Raw genomic sequence first — 16,306 nt, forward strand, 5'->3', positions numbered from 1 at the left:
CGTAACAGAGACCCCAAAATCTGCAACCAACCACCGTAACCAGGTCACCTCAGCAATCAACAAAGCCATAGCCCGCAACTCAGCCTCAACACTCGAACGGGAAATTGCTACCTGTTTCTTCGTCTTCCAAGCAACAAGCGAACCACCAAGAAACACACAGTAAGCAGAAAGTGAACGACGATCCGTAGGATCACTCGCCCACGTAGCATCCGAGTAGCACTGGAGCTGGAGAGAGCTGGAACGGGGAAAGAAAAGGCGACGAGTGATCGTGCCACGAAGGTAACGAAGAACACGAAGGAGATGACTATAGTGAACAGTGGTAGGAGCTGAGACAAACTGACTCAGAATATGAACAGGATAAGAAATATCAGGACGAGTGACAGCAAGATAAACAAGACTCCCAACAAGATGGCGATAACGAGTGGGATCAGGAAGAGGATCACCATCAGTAGGACGAAGCTTAACATTAAGCTCCATAGGAGTATCAACCGTGCGCTCATCCCCAAGAGCAGCACGAGCAAGAAGATCCTGAATGTACTTTTCCTGAGAGATAGAAAAGCCATCAGAAGTAGAGGAAACCTCAATGCCAAGAAAATAGCGAAGAGGACCAAGATCAGTCATTAGAAACTGATCGCGAAGACGAGCCTTAACAAAGGCAATATACTCAGGATCATCACCAGTAATGATCATATCATCAACATAGAGAAGAAGAAGAGTACGTCCACGAGGAGAAGTATGAACGAAGAGTGCTGGATCAACCTGGCTCTGATACCATGTTAGAGTAATATGCTTGTTGTATTACCAGGGGGCCAAAGGCCACAATATATAGTACATGTACAGGTGCAAATATGCAGGAAGCCCCTAACATCTGGGGAAACTACAATATACAAATATATACATCTAACAGTTATTACATCATCAGAAGAGCAAAAACATATGCCGTGGACATAGCTTTGCGGAATCCTTTGGCAGTACTGCCCGATAATGTTGTCACATGAATCGTATCGTTTCCTCTAGGTCCAGCACCCCTGCTAGCTATCCGCAGAATCATTTCCTCTCGTATTCATACACAGGGCCGCTGGGTGTTTCTGGGTTAAAGAACCTTCCTGACACCCTCTCCTCTAACACCATCAGCGCTTCTTCTGATCGAATAGCCGTTGGAGTTTTGTACTGGCTGGGCGATGTGCACCTAGACACGAAGAAATCCATCAGAGCATCAAATGCACCAGGTTTCACCACCCTTATCTCCAGTGCCCTGATCGACCCACGGTGCCGGCTTTTGCGGTACATCTGATCGAAGCATCCTTCCACGGTCAGACAGCACTTCTCCATGACAGTCCGGTCGATATCACTGGCAATATGGTTACTCTCAGCTGCACGGACCAGCTCCCAGAAGAGGATGTAGTGGCCAGGCAAGGTGGATATGTCCGCATATGCAGTGGTACCACCAAACATGTAACCAAGAGGCCTAAGGTGCAGCTCATATGCTTGCGAAATGGCCTTGAGGAGGTCCTCCTCGGTTATACACTCGAAGTCAATGTTTAAGGCAACATTGTGCCGCCCGGAGAACTGAAATAGTGGCGTTGCGTTGTAGAATCCACTCACTGTCAAAAGGTCACCCACTCGGTACCTGTAAAGTCCTGGTATGCACAAGAATATGCAAAGTCAAATCAAAGTGAACTCATTTTCTTAGGCCTACAACTTTTCAGAAATTGTTGAGATCATTGATTTTAATTCTTATATCACAAAAAAAAGCCACCAAACAATGCAAGGAAAAGAGACCAGGCTTACACAAGCGGGAGAGAGTTACTGCACTGCAGTGGGGCAACAATCTCACTTAGTGGTACTTCATGGCTAAACATGACACTGTGAAGTGCTAGTTAAATTTGGTTTCATAATACTTGGGAGTTGCAGTAGCAGATAACTAATCTGATAATGTATTCAGAGTAACGTTGATAAAACGTAAATCATGGTGACTTTGAAAGCATGTAAGAAATCAGACTGGAGATATGGTAGGGAGTAGTAGTCTAACAGCTAACCTGCAGAGGTGGTGATAACCAGCTCATAGCACCGACCGATTTTGACATTCATAAGATCCACAAGCTTTAACCCACCAAAATTATCAGTTGTTCGTTGCACCATGTCATCATCACCACGCTTGACCTCTGCGAACTCGTAGTATGCAATGTTTGGAAGCAATGCATACGACGCGCGGGAAGGCGGATCAAGAGGCCTTAGATTGATCCCTGCAGCGCACTCCGTAGACACGTACATGTGCGAAACAATCGGTAACCCAGCACCATAGCTCTCGAGAATTGGAATGTACTGCGACATGGAGCCGGTGACAATGGTGAGGATGTACCGTGCTCCTGGCCATAGCCTCCTCAGTATCCCATCCCAAGGCCTCCCGGCACACTGGGACACGATCTCATCGGCTAGTGCTGGGTCAGGCTGTCGCAGGTAACGCTGAGAGATGGCATCACGCAAAGGAACATGCGCTATCCAGTCGCTGAGATGTCCAGTGCGGATGTTGGAGCACATCTCCTCCCAGTTATCTTCCAAGAACCTGACCCCTTTCACAAAACCGTGAGCGAAGGCGCCGCCGACATGGTCGACGATTCGTCGGTCAATCAGGCCGCAGAGCAACTGGCAGTACATGCTCTGCTTGACATCTGGGCAGTAGACTGCCTCGATGGGGCTAGTGTTCCTGTGGATGTCGTGATCCCTGAAATGGCTGCTGTAGCAGTAGGCGGTACCAGACGAGTGGACGGGCAAGCCGGACATGGTCGGGTTCCCAGGGAAGGTGAACATGAGGTACATTCCCTTGCCGCATTTCTCCTGATCAGCATGCAAATGCCTACAGCAATGGAAGCCGGTTCTTGAGACTACACAACAGCGCTAGTAGCACTCGTAGTAGATATAAGAAATTGCAAATGCATATAGACTTGGTAGACAATGATTATCCAACACCTAAACTCGACCAAGCGGATGGCCAATGCTTACATCTTCCTCACGGCTGCCTCTAAGGCATTGTAGAACATCCTCTGGTGGAGCTTCTCCGTGGTGGATGGATAGAGCTTCTGGTGCCCCCCGGATGTGCCCGAGCTGCCAACCATGAGAAACATACACATCAGTTTGGTGTAGTGTTTCTTTCTTCACACAGAGAATGAATGATTTACCTTCTGACGAGGTCGGTGATGCGCTCGGAGCAGAGGACGCTGGAAGGCTCGCCGGAGACGATGCGGTACACGTACGGCTTGATGTCCTCGTACCTGACCACGGGCACGCGCTCCTTGAAGGCCTCTCGGAGGTCGGCGGCCGAGGCGCCTGGTGGCAAGCCATCCAGGAAGCGGCGGAGGTACTCGGTGTGGGCGTTCCTGGTGAGGATCTCGGTTAGGACGTCCTGCTGGAGCGCCGCCGCGTCGGCGGTGAGGCGCTCGACGAGGCCGCGGCCGGCACCCGCGTCCGCCGGATCGAACTCCGGCAGCAGCGACGCTATTGCTTTGGTGGGCTCGCTTGGTGAGGCGGCTAGGTTAATGCTGCAGGGTGGACAGGCAGCCGACGGCGAGCTGTAGCCCAGACGAGTGCCAGACCGCGACCGCCGTCGGCCGAGATCTGGAGAGAGCGCTGCTGTCGGACGCAGCGACGAAAGGGAGTGGAGTGGCCCTGTCACAAACATGAGGAAGTTTGTGTGAAGTGTCCCTATTGGATGTGGCGATAGTGACTTCGCGGATACTAGTACCACGGAGTACTCCTATAGATTTGGCAGCTTCTGCGAAATTTGTTTCTTTTTCAAAAATGTAATGGTCCACGTGTTCAGTTGTAGTATCAAGCAAAGAGTAAAGACCTAAACACGTAACCACACCTAGAACATCCTAGTGGACAGCTGTGCTGGAGGTATAGGGTGCGCTTGTAGGCTGGGCCGGATTTCTGCACCATTGCCGTATCGCAGCCGGACCACGGGCCAGATTCAGCCCATGTTTTGTCTCCCGTGTTACATCAGTGCGTACAGAAATGCAGATTGTTTGGATGCCTAAAAAAAATATTCCATCTGTGTCGGGACATCACTGTTTAGTTGCCATTTTGGACATCCAAGTTGTGCTTCTCCTCACCACATTCAAATATGATGACCTTACCATCACATAACTGTACACAAGAGCACAAAGACGATCATAAGCACATCACACAATTATATACAGATGGAATATAATACTTAGTACCTAATCCTAGCGTCAGAGTGGTAAAACGTCTACTTAAACCTGGTGGCAGACTACCCAAGTCCAAAAGTAAGTGTTTAACGTACAGCCTCCCGAGGCCAGCACAACAACTAACAACTTCACAGCAGCATAGACAGAGAACAAACACAGAACCTTAATAGCGAGGATCAGCATAAGGGCCCTCGTGATGCTTCCCGCACCTGAAGATGCTGGAGCAGGAAGTGTCCTTCCTAAAGATGTCGACCTGGAAGTCATCGTCCTTAGGGTGAAGACGATCGTGTCGTCGACACGGAGGTCGGCCCTGGTGGCGAACTCGCTCCATGACTTGATGAAGCCGACGCGCTCGGCCCTCCACTGGAGCTGCACTCTCCACTCACAACTCTGGCCCATGTTCAAGGCCACCTTCACCAGCGGGCCATTGTTCTTCAGCTTGCACTTCCTGGTCAGGTGATGCTCCATGTAGGGAGGCACGGCGAGGGCAGTGAGCTCCTGGCTCTCAGGTCAGCAGGATGCCCGGCGTGAACCCTACGCGCGGTGATCTGTCGGTGGGCTTCCATGAACCCTTCACTCGCATCCCGAAACTGCACCCGGACGACAATGTCCCGTGCCTCCCCTATGGGCCCTTCGAGGAAGGTTTCCAGGAAGAGCAAGTTCTGCATATGCAATGAGAATGACCAGAGTGAGCGATACTTGCATTGGTGAGCTCCAATGGCAATGACAATCTCAAGTATGCCATGGCTATGTCAAGCTCAAGATCGTCATGGCCATGACAATCACAAGATCATCATGGCCATGACAAGCTCAAGTCTATCATGCATGGTCATGACAAGCTCAAGATCATCATGGCCATGACAAGCTCAAGTCCATCATGGGCATGAAAAGCTCAAGTCCATCATGGCCTTGACAAGCTCAAGTCCATCATGTCCATGAAAATCACAAGATCATCATGGCCATGACAATCTCAAGTCCATCATGGCATTGACAAGTTCAAGATCACCCTACTCATCGTTGACATGCTTCAGACTAACATGCACCGAACATTGAAATTAATCATATCTACTTTGACATCAATCGATTCTACATTGACATCAATCTGATCTACATTCACATCAATAAGATGAGGAAGGGATAGAGACTGCTTACAATGGGGTGGAGAGCAAGCGGGCCCGTCGGAGGAGGAGGTCACGCACCGGAGTCGCCATGTGGTGCAGGAGGTCGCACCCCAAATCCAGGAGGAGGAGGAGGCGGAGGCGCAGCCGGAGCAGCAGTCGGATGACTTGGCGTCGGAGCAGCTATCGGAAAGCGGGGAGCATATGGAGCAGACAGTTGCTGACGAGCACGGGGTCAGCCGAAGGGCGGTGGCGCGACCTGCGGCGCGCCATTGGGAGCAGCCGGACGCGGCTGGACCCATGGCATCGGTGCGTGCATCGGTGTGGAGGCAAACCCCGGCGGAGGCTCCATCTCCCTGGAGCCTACTGCACCCGCTACCATTGCCGCTGCCCTCGCTGAAGGAAGCCCTATGCAGGGCAGAAAAACCCCCATTGCGGGATCCTCCGAAGGAATCACGGCGGCCTATAAAGCGGTGATGGCCGCGCTGTGTGTACCCATGCCAACGGGCTTGGTCACAACCGGCGACGGGTAATTCCACACCGGTACTCGAACGACATCGATCTACGCTGCCGAATCGCGGCCGCTGCCCTTGTACTCCCAGAGGATGCGCAACTAGGCATCTTTTGACCTCGTGACCGTCGGGCGAACGACGGGATCCATCGGCGCTGGGCGGAAGGAGGCGGGGGAGGCGAGGTGATAGGGCAAAGGTGGCCGATCTTTCGATGCGAAGAGGATAGATCGATTTTTTAGTGGAGTTCGTGCTTTTTGATCCGACTACACGTGCAAAGCTCGTGCGCAAATGCAATCGCTAGGACAATCTCCGAGAGTTACTGATCTTGTGGATGCACCATCAGCCTGACCAAAAGGTCCTAATTCCTATCTGAAATCGAGCACAAGTAAGAACTAATAATGCAATCATAATTATTGCGGATATAGATAAAAGCTTTATTGAAAAGGTGGGATTCCGAATAGCCGGTCTTGTTCTGGGTGTTGGCCTCAAAAAAAGTACACAAAGAGTTGCAACAATGGCTAACTTTTAGTCTAATCAAAATCTGAGTCTAAACGTGACGCCTATGGGGGTATATAAAGGAGGAAAAGGTGGGGTTTCGGCCAGCCATACGTATGGTGGTCGAACCAAACCCTAGAAGGTCTTTCCCCCTTCAATACGGACTCTAAACGGTGGCTATCTTAATTCCTGCGAAAATACCATGGCCTGGCACAAAATTAAAAGTGGCGCAGCACCATATTATGCTATGGACGAAATTATGAAGTATAATCTTGTGTATTTCATCCAAGTCTTCAATCTTCATTATGGTGGCTTCAAAGTTCTGAAATCTCCACTTGTGGCGTCCTCTTCAATCCTCACATGTTTGGCGCCACCTCCATGCACGATCATGCTCCAATGCTTGTCCCTCTCATCCATGCTAGGTCCATCATTCCTAAGAGTAACAAACACATCTGATTTAGGCATCATCATATCCTCATGTATGTGAGGAATAGTTCCAAGAAACAAAGTACTTGATAGTTAAGTTATTTGGCACGAGTTCGAGTGATTTGTCCTTGTATTTTGGAGCTGTAGGTACATCAGTTGTATCAATAGATGGGATGTCCTCATCACGAGGAGGCCATGGGTGGTGGTTGATGGGACAACGCCGTGTGTCAGTGAGGGACTATCGACCCTCCAAGCCATCTTCAGCATCCTGAACTCCTCAACAATGTCGTCAGCAACCTTCTTGGGCGTGCGGCTTCGATGAGAGTGCTGAAAGGCTTCAACATTCCTATTCTTCCAGTGGGCGTAGCCCACCGTGCAAATGAGGCCATCGAACCACCTCCTATCTCGTGTACAACATCTCAATCTTTCTGCTGACCACCAGGCTTCAATCATATCCTCACTGCTAGGGATCCTCAAGTTGATCTGCAGTGCTCATTCGCATCTGAATAGAACCTCTCTTGCCACTACACACTGAACGAGAATGTGCTCCGTGGTGTCCTCCTCTAGCAGGCAGGCAAAGCACCCTGCAGATTGTGCTTGCAGGCCATGTCGGAATCTCCTATCGGAGGTCCATATCCTATGTTGAACCTCCAACCACATGAAAAGTTTGCTCTTGGGCGTCGCTTTGGCTTTCCAGATGGCACCAGCAAGCAGAAACCTCTTACTGCCCTGCACAAGCATATCATAAGTTGATTTGGCAGTATATTTCCCCGAACCGGACCATGGGCAGAAGAAGGCATCCGGCACCATGGCATCCCTCTGCACACCCTGTATAGCCACCCACAACGCTAGGAATTCCCTTTCCCCCCTAGTTGCAAGGTTGCCATTGATGTCGCCGACCCAGCGGTTCTCAAACATGGCCTCAACGATAGTTCTGGAGTTCTTGATGCGGGTCTTAAGATGTAGAGTGACCCCAGGGGCATAGTCCGTCGCCGCTCTTCCATGAATCCAACGATCTCGCCAGAAGAGTGTGTTCTGTCCATTGCCAACACAAATGTGCACCAAACTGTCAAAGGCCTCCCTCGCCTCTACGTCCTTGACCATAGGCAAGCCTTGCCAGGCTATCATTTCATCAGTTATACGCAGCCATTCCCACCGAATTCGAAGGGCCAAACCTTGCAAGCATAAGTTCTTCACTCCAAGTCCACCAAAGGCGTGTGGTTTACAATTCTGGTTCCATGCCACTAGACGCTAACCTCCATTAGCTCTTTCCTTCCCAGCCCAAAAGAAGCCACATAAGGACTTGTTGATTTCCTCTAGTAACCAGGTCGGAGCCTCCACGATGATAAACTGGTGCACCACTCTTCCAGCCATGACAAATTTCACTAGGATAAGCCGACTTGGTTTCGCGATCATGCCCCTTGATACGTCCCAAACGTATCTATAATTTCTTATGTTCCATGCTACTTTTATGATGATACTCACATGTTTTATACACATTATATGTCGTTATTATGCATTTTCCGGCACTAACCTATTGACGAGATGCCGAAGAGCCAGTTGCTGTTTTCTGCTGTTTTTGGTTTCAGAAATCCTAGTAAGGAAATATTCTCGGAATTGGACGAAATCAACGCCCAGGGTCCTATTTTCACACGAAGCTTCCAGAAGACCGAAGAGGATAAGAAGTGGGGCCACGAGGCGGACACACACTAAGGCGGCGCGGCTTGGGCCTTGCCGCGCCGGGCTGTTGTATGGGGCCCTCGTGTGGCCCCCTGACCTACCCTTCCGCCTACTTAAAGCCTCCGTCGCGAAACCCCCAGTACCGAGAGCCACGATACGGAAAACCTTCCAGAGACGTAGCCGCCGCCAATCCCATCTCGGGGGATTCAGGAGATCGCCTCCGGCACCCTGCCGGAGAGGGGAATTATCTCCCGGAGGACTCTTCATCGCCATGATCACCTCCGGATTGATGTGTGAGTAGTTCACCCCTGGACCATGGGCCCATAGCAGTAGCTAGATGGTCGTCTTCTCCTAATTGTGCTATCATGCTCGATCTTGTGAGCTGCTTATCATGATCAAGATCGTTTCTTTGTAACCCTACAGGTTGTGTTTGTTGGGATCCGATGGATATTGAATACTATGTCAAGTTGATTATCAATCTATCATATATGTTGTTTATGTTCTTGCATGCTCTCCGTTGCTAGTAGAGGCTCTGGCCAAGTTGATACTTGTGACTCCAAGAGGGAGTATTTATGCTCGATAGTGGGTTCATGCCTCCATTAAATCTAGGACAGTGACAGAAAGTTCTAAGGTTGTGGATGTGTTGTTGCCACTAGGGATAAAACATCGATGCTTTGTCTAAGGATATTTGTGTTGATTACATTACGCACCATACTTAATGCAATTGTCTGTTGCTTGCAACTTAATACCGGAAGGGGTTCGGATGATAACCTGAAAGTGGACTTTTTAGGCATAGATGCATGCTGGATGGCGGTCTATGTACTTTGTCGTAATGCCCTGATTAAATCTCATAGTACTCATCATAATATATGTATGTGCATTGTTATGCCTTCTTTATTTGTCAATTGCCCAAATGTAATTTGTTCACCCAACATGCTATTTATCTTATGGGAGAGACACCGCTAGTGAACTGTGGACCCCGGTCTATTCTTTACATCTGAAATACAATCTACTGCAATACTTGTTCTTTACTGTTCTTCGCAAAACAATCATCTTCCACACAATACGGTTAATCCTTTGTTCACAGCAAGCCGGTGAGATTGACAACCTCACTGTTACGTTGGGGCAAAGTACTTTGGTTGTGTTGTGCAGGTTCCACGTTGGCGCCGGAATCCCTGGTGTTGCGCCGCACTACATTTCGCCGCCATCAACCTTCAACGTGCTTCTTGGCTCCTCCTGGTTCGATAAACCTTGGTTTCTTTCTGAGGGAAAACTTGCTACTGTCTGCATCACACCTTCCTCTTAGGGTTCCCAACGGACGTGTGTTAATTGCAGGCATCAAGCTCTTTTTCTGGCGCCGTTGCCGGGGAGATCAAGACACGCTGCAAGGTTAGTCTCCACTTCCAATCTCTTTACTTTGTTTTTGTCTTGCTTTACTTTATTTACTACTTTGTTTGCTGCACTTAAACAAAACACACAAAAATTACTTGCTAGCTTTACTTTATTTACTGTCTTGTTCTCTATATCAAAAACACAAAAAAAATTAGTTACTTGCATTTACTTTATTTACCTTTTGTTTATTTAATCATGTTTCCTCCTAAGTACACTCTAAAAGACATACCGGTAGGCCGAGGGTCTATAATTGGAAGAGATAATATAGAAGATTTTTTCACTCATGTTAGTATAGCTGAAGATTTTGAAGATAGGCACTTGGTAGAACTTGCTCCTACTTATGAAATTGCTGCTGCTTCTTTAGTACACATGTTGGAAACTAAATTTGTTAATCTCAATCCTATAATTCAGCATATGTTTCTTACACTCTCTGATATGGAGGAAGGAGAAAAGAAAGATTTTGTCTTAGAAACCCTTCTTAAAGAATTTGGTGGTGTAGCAAGAGAGGCTAGAAAAGTTTTTATTAAATATAAGATGCTTGGTTCTTACACCAACTTTGCTAGTACCCTTAAAAAGATGGACATTGATAGAATAAAGTACACTAATAATGTTAATGATGGAGGGGATATTAAGACATCAATACCTTGCAAGCTCGCAGGAATGTTCGATGCACTAGAAAATAACTATGGTTGGCTTGTTCCTGAAAATTTGTTTGATGAGAATAGCAAGCCTAAGAATAATGAAAAAGGAGCCTCTGAAACTTACATAGATAAGATAACATGTATAGTTGAGAAAACTCCAAACTCCTCTGTCGATACTTCATCCCTTGATAACACTTGATACACACTTTCTGCGCCTAGCTGAAAGGCGTTAAAGAAAAGCGCTTATGGGAGACAACCCATGTTTTTACTACAGTACTTTGTTTTATATTTGAGTCTTGGAAGTTGTTTACTACTGTAGCAACCTCTCCTTATCTTTATTTTATTGCATTGTTGTGCCAAGTAAAGTCTTTGATAGTAAAGTCAATACTAGATTTGGATTACTGCGCAGGAACAGATTTCTTGCTGTCACGAATCTGGGCAGAATTCTCTGTAGGTAACTCAGAAAAATCCGCCAATTTACGTGCGTGATCCTCAGATATGTACGCAACTTTCATTCAATTTGGGCATTTTCATCTGAGCAAGTATGGTGCCATTTTAAAATTCGTCTTTACGGACTGTTCTGTTTTGACAGATTCTGCCTTTTATTTCGCATTGCCTGTTTTGCTATGTTTGATGGATTTCTTTGTTCCATTAACTTTCAGTAGCTTTGTGCAATGTTCAGAAGTATTAAGAATGATTATGTCACCTCTGAATATATGAATTATGCACTGACCCTCTAATGAGTTTGTTTCGAGTTTGGTGTGGAGGAAGTTTTCAAGGGTCAAGAGAGGAGGATGATACAATATGATCAAGAAGAGTGAAAAGTCTAAGCTTGGGGATGCCCCCGTGGTTCATCCCTGCATATTTTAAGAAGACCCAAGCGTCTAAGCTTGGGGATGCCTTGGGCATCCCCTTCTTCATCGACAACATTATCAGGTTCCTCTAATGAAACTATATTTTTATTCCGTCACATCTTATGTGCTTTACTTGGAGCGTCTGTTTGTTTTTATTTTTGTTTTGTTTGAATAAAGTCGGATCCTAGCATTCTTTATATTGGAGATATTACGCTCCGCTGTTTCGTATGAACACATGTGTTCTTAGCTTTATCTTTAATGTTCATTGCGAAAGTTGAACTACCTCATTCATTGATATATGGTTGGAAACAGAAAATGCCGCATGTGGTAAATGGTATAATGTTTTGAATAATGTGATACTTGGCAATTATTGTGCTCATATAGATTTTGTTTAAGCTCTTGCATCATGTACCTTGTACCCATTAATGAATAACTACATAGAGCTTGTTAAAATTTGGTTTGCATGATTGTTCTCTCTAAATCTAGATATTTTCTGGTTGAGGTGTTTGAACAACAAGGAGACGATGTAAAGTCTTATAATGCTTACAATATGTTTATATGTGAGTCTTGCTGCACCGTTTTATACTTGAGTTTGCTTCAAACAACCTTGCTAGCCTAGCCTTGTATTGAGAGGGATTCTTCTCGTGCATCCAAATTCTTGAGCCAATAACCATGCCATTTGTGTCCACCATACCTACCTACCACATGGTATTTCTCCGCCATTCCAAAGTACATTACTTGAGTGCTACCTTTAAAATTCCATTCTTTACCTTTACAATATATAGCTCATGGGACAAAATAGCTTAAAAACTATCGTGGTGAAGAATATGTACTTATGTGTCTTATTTCTTAATAAGTTGCTTGTTGTGCGGTAACCATGTTTTCTGGGGACGCCATCAACTTTTACCTTTGTTGAATATCATGTGAGTTGCTATGCATGTTCGTCTTGTCTGAAGTAAGGGCGGTTTTCACAATCAAATGGGTTGAGTATGCATACTGTTAAAGAAGAACATTGGGCCGCTAACTAAAGCCATGATTCATGGTGGAAGTTTCAGTTTGGACATAAAACCTCAATCTCTTATGAGAATATTACCTGTTGTTGAATGCTTAAACATTAAAAGAGGAGTCCATTATATGTTGTCTATGTTGTCCCGGTATGGATGTCTAAGTTGAGAATAATCAAAAGCGAGAAATCCAATGCGAGCTTTCTCCTTAGACCTTTGTACAGGCGGCATAGAGGTACCCCTTTGTGACACTTGGTTGAAACATATGTTATGCAATGATAATCCGTGTTAACCCAAGCTAATTAGGACAAGGTGCGAGCACTATTAGTATACTATGCATGAGGCTTGCAACTTATAAGATGTCTTATACATAACTCATATGCTTTATTACTACCGTTGACAAAATTGTTTCTTGTTTTCAAAATAAAAAGCTCTAGCACAAAAATAGTAATCCATGCTTCCTTTCTTCTACTTTATCATTGAGTCAGTTTACCTATTCTTTCTATCTTAGAAGCAAACACTTGTGTAAACTGTGTGCATTGATTCTTACATATTTACTTATTGCACCTGTTATATTACTTTGTGTTGACAATTATCCATGAGATATACATGTTGAAGTTGAAAGCAACCGCTGAAACTTACATCTTCCTTTGTGTTGTTTCAAAGCTTTCTACTAAGAATTTATTGCTTATGAGTTAACTGTTATGCAAGTCTTATTGATGCTTGTCTTGAAAGTATTATTCATGAAAAGTCTTTGCTATATGATTCATTTGTTTACTCATTATCTTCATCATTGCTTCGAATCACTGCATTCATCTCATGTGCTTTACAATAGTATGATCAAGATTATGATAGCATGTCACTTCAGAAATTATTTTTGTTATCGTTTACCTACTCGAGGGCGAGTAGGAACTAAGCTTGGGGATGCTTGATACGTCTCAAACGTATCTATAATTTCTTATGTTCCATGCTACTTTTATGATGATACTCACATGTTTTATACACATTATATGTCGTTATTATGCATTTTCCGGCACTAACCTATTGACGAGATGCCGAAGAGCCAGTTGCTGTTTTCTGCTGTTTTTGGTTTCAGAAATCCTAGTAAGGAAATATTCTCGGAATTGGACGAAATCAACGCCTAGGGTCCTATTTTTACACGAAGCTTCCAGAAGACCGAAGAGGATAAGAAGTGGGGCCACGAGGCGGCCACACACTAAGGCGGCGCGGCCTGGGCCTTGGCCGCGCCGGCCTGTTGTGTGGGGCCCTCGTGTGGCCCCCTGACCTACCCTTCCGCCTACTTAAAGCCTCCGTCGCGAAACCCCCAGTACCGAGAGCCACGATACAGAAAACCTTCCAGAGACGCAGCCGCCGCCAATCCCATCTCGGGGGATTCAGGAGATCGCCTCCGGCACCCTGCCGGAGAGGGGAATCATCTCCCGGAGGACTCTTCATCGCCATGATCGCCTCCGGATTGATGTGTGAGTAGTTCACCCCTGGACCATGGGTCCATAGCAGTAGCTAGATGGTCGTCTTCTCCTAATTGTGCTATCATGCTCGATCTTGTGAGCTGCTTATCATGATCAAGATCATTTCTTTGTAATCCTACATGTTGTGTTTGTTGGGATCCGATGGATATTGAATACTATGTCAAGTTGATTATCAATCTATCATATATGTTGTTTATGTTCTTGCATGCTCTCCGTTGCTAGTAGAGGCTCTGGCCAAGTTGATACTTGTGACTCCAAGAGGGAGTATTTATGCTCGATAGTGGGTTCATGCCTCCATTAAATCTGGGACATGTGAGAAAGTTCTAAGGTTGTGGATGTGCTGTTGCCACTAGGGATAAAACATCGATGCTTTGTCTAAGGATATTTGTGTTGATTACATTACGCACCATACTTAATGCAATTGTCTGTTGCTTGCAACTTAATACCGGAAGGGGTTCGGATGATAACCTGAAAGTGGACTTTTTAGGCATAGATGCATGCTGGATGGCGGTCTATGTACTTTGTCGTAATGCCCTGATTAAATCTCATAGTACTCATCATGATATATGTATGTGCATTGTTATGCCTTCTTTATTTGTCAATTGCCCAACTGTAATTTGTTCACCCAACATGCTATTTATCTTATGGGAGAGACACCGCTAGTGAACTGTGGACCCCGGTCTATTCTTTACATCTGAAATACAATCTACTGCAATACTTGTTCTTTACTGTTCTTCGCAAACAATCATCTTCCACACAATACGGTTAATCCTTTGTTCACAGCAAGCCGGTGAGATTGACAACCTCACTGTTACGTTGGGGCAAAGTACTTGGTTGTGTTGTGCAGGTTCCACGTTGGCGCCGGAATCCCTGGTGTTGCGCCGCACTACATTTCGCCGCCATCAACCTTCAACGTGCTTCTTGGCTCCTCCTGGTTCGATAAACCTTGGTTTCTTTCTGAGGGAAAACTTTCTACTGTCTGCATCACACCTTCCTCTTAGGGTTCCCAACGGACGTGTGTTAATTGCATGCATCACCCCTCTGCCATGCCGGTATGATCTTCACTACCGCATCGAGTACCTACTGCCATTGTGCCTTGGTAAGCGACGAGAGTGAGAGCTGCAGCCCTAGATACTTGATTGGAAAATTGGAGATATGTCGTGGTATCGTCACGGCATATGCCATAGGGTGGCTAATCGAAGTGGTTCCTGAGGGATCTCACGGCGGTATCCGGAAACGGGTATGGGCACGAGCGACACGGCGACGTACCCAGGTTCGAGGCCCTCCGGTGGAGGTAAAACCTCTACTCCTGCTATGAGTGTATATGATGATCACACAGTACAGTGGTGCTCCTAGAGCTGTGTCCGGCTGGCCCTGAGAGGCTAAGGGAGACGATGGTCTCTCTCACAGGGCAGCTCTGCAGGTAGGTGAAAGCAATAAATGATCGATCCTCCCTGCACTAGAGGGGTAGTGCGGCTTATATAGGCACCGGCACTTTTACACATAAGACCCTATAGTCTACTGGCCGGCTTGGCCGGCTTCGGCCTCCGCTCCTTCCCGAGGCGGTGACGTCAGGAGTGGTTGAGCATCGTGGCCTGTCCCATCCGGCTGCCACGGTCAGCGGTATGGAGGAGGTGTCCCTGTCGCCGTCGCCCACCGTAGCCGCACGGATCGTCGTAAGCTCTGACGGCCTGTCCGGCGCGTGGCACTATTGCTCCACAGTGCCCCGCGCTTTACGGAAGATGGAGTCAGCGTGGACTTTGGGAACCCGGATCACCAACCCGGTTCCTTCCAGTGCAAGACTCGCCAGCCTCGAGTCGGTCTGAGGTACAAACCCCAGTCGGATATGGCTTGTAGAAGCCGGCCCAGCTACAGCATTGGTGGCCGCAGCCAGGCCGACTAGGACCTAGAGCCAACCGGCTTCCGGACCAGCCGGCCACGGCGCCAGCCGGCTGCTCCTCAGCCGGCCTTTGCCGCGAACCGGCCAGTGGCCAGCCGGCTGCTCCGCGTCCATTGCCCTATCCGGGGTCTTCCCCCCGACATTAGCCCCCGAAGCTGGCAAGGTCCTGCGTTTAGAAGGACCTAGGCAGGTTTTCCTGGCTTCTTGAATATATTAGACGGCACTTGGAGGGGCCGACTGAGAATTTCCATTCAGCCGGCTGCGCCCTCATCCGGCTCGTTCCTGCCGGCTGCTTCCCAGCCGGCCGCTTTTTACACTTGTACAGTTTTTGCTTTCTTGCAAGGTCTGACGGCGCCTCCGCCTTGCTGATGAATTTTGATTCGAGTGGAACTTTTGGTCCGGCTCCGGCTTGCGGCGCGCCGGAGTCTCCGCCGCCTCGGGTCCTGCGCCCGACTTGACGGGTCTGACGCCTGGCCCGGCGGTCGGTTCGTCTGGTCACATCAATGTCCCTCCGGATCCGGTGCGGTAGTGGGCGACGTGGTGTGGCCGTTTCCGATAACCGTTGTGGACGTGGGAGGAGTTACGG

General features: G+C 47.4%; 1 protein-coding gene across 1 annotated transcript; it reads right to left on the reverse strand.

Moving 5' to 3' along the window:
- Positions 1 to 776: 776 nt before the first annotated feature.
- LOC127294414 (probable indole-3-acetic acid-amido synthetase GH3.7) lies at positions 777 to 3,719 on the reverse strand. The gene is made up of 4 exons (XM_051324216.1): positions 3,180 to 3,719; positions 3,004 to 3,105; positions 2,040 to 2,857; positions 777 to 1,640 (listed from the first exon to the last, which is right to left on the reverse strand). The coding sequence occupies exons 1-4, from the start codon at positions 3,677 to 3,679 to the stop codon at positions 1,048 to 1,050; spliced, it is 2,013 nt and encodes a 670-aa protein (XP_051180176.1). The 5' UTR covers positions 3,680 to 3,719; the 3' UTR covers positions 777 to 1,047.
- Between the last annotated feature and the right edge of the window lie 12,587 nt (positions 3,720 to 16,306).

Source organism: Lolium perenne, chromosome 4 (assembly GCF_019359855.2).
Source record: "Lolium perenne isolate Kyuss_39 chromosome 4, Kyuss_2.0, whole genome shotgun sequence".
NCBI lineage: Eukaryota > Viridiplantae > Streptophyta > Magnoliopsida > Poales > Poaceae > Lolium > Lolium perenne.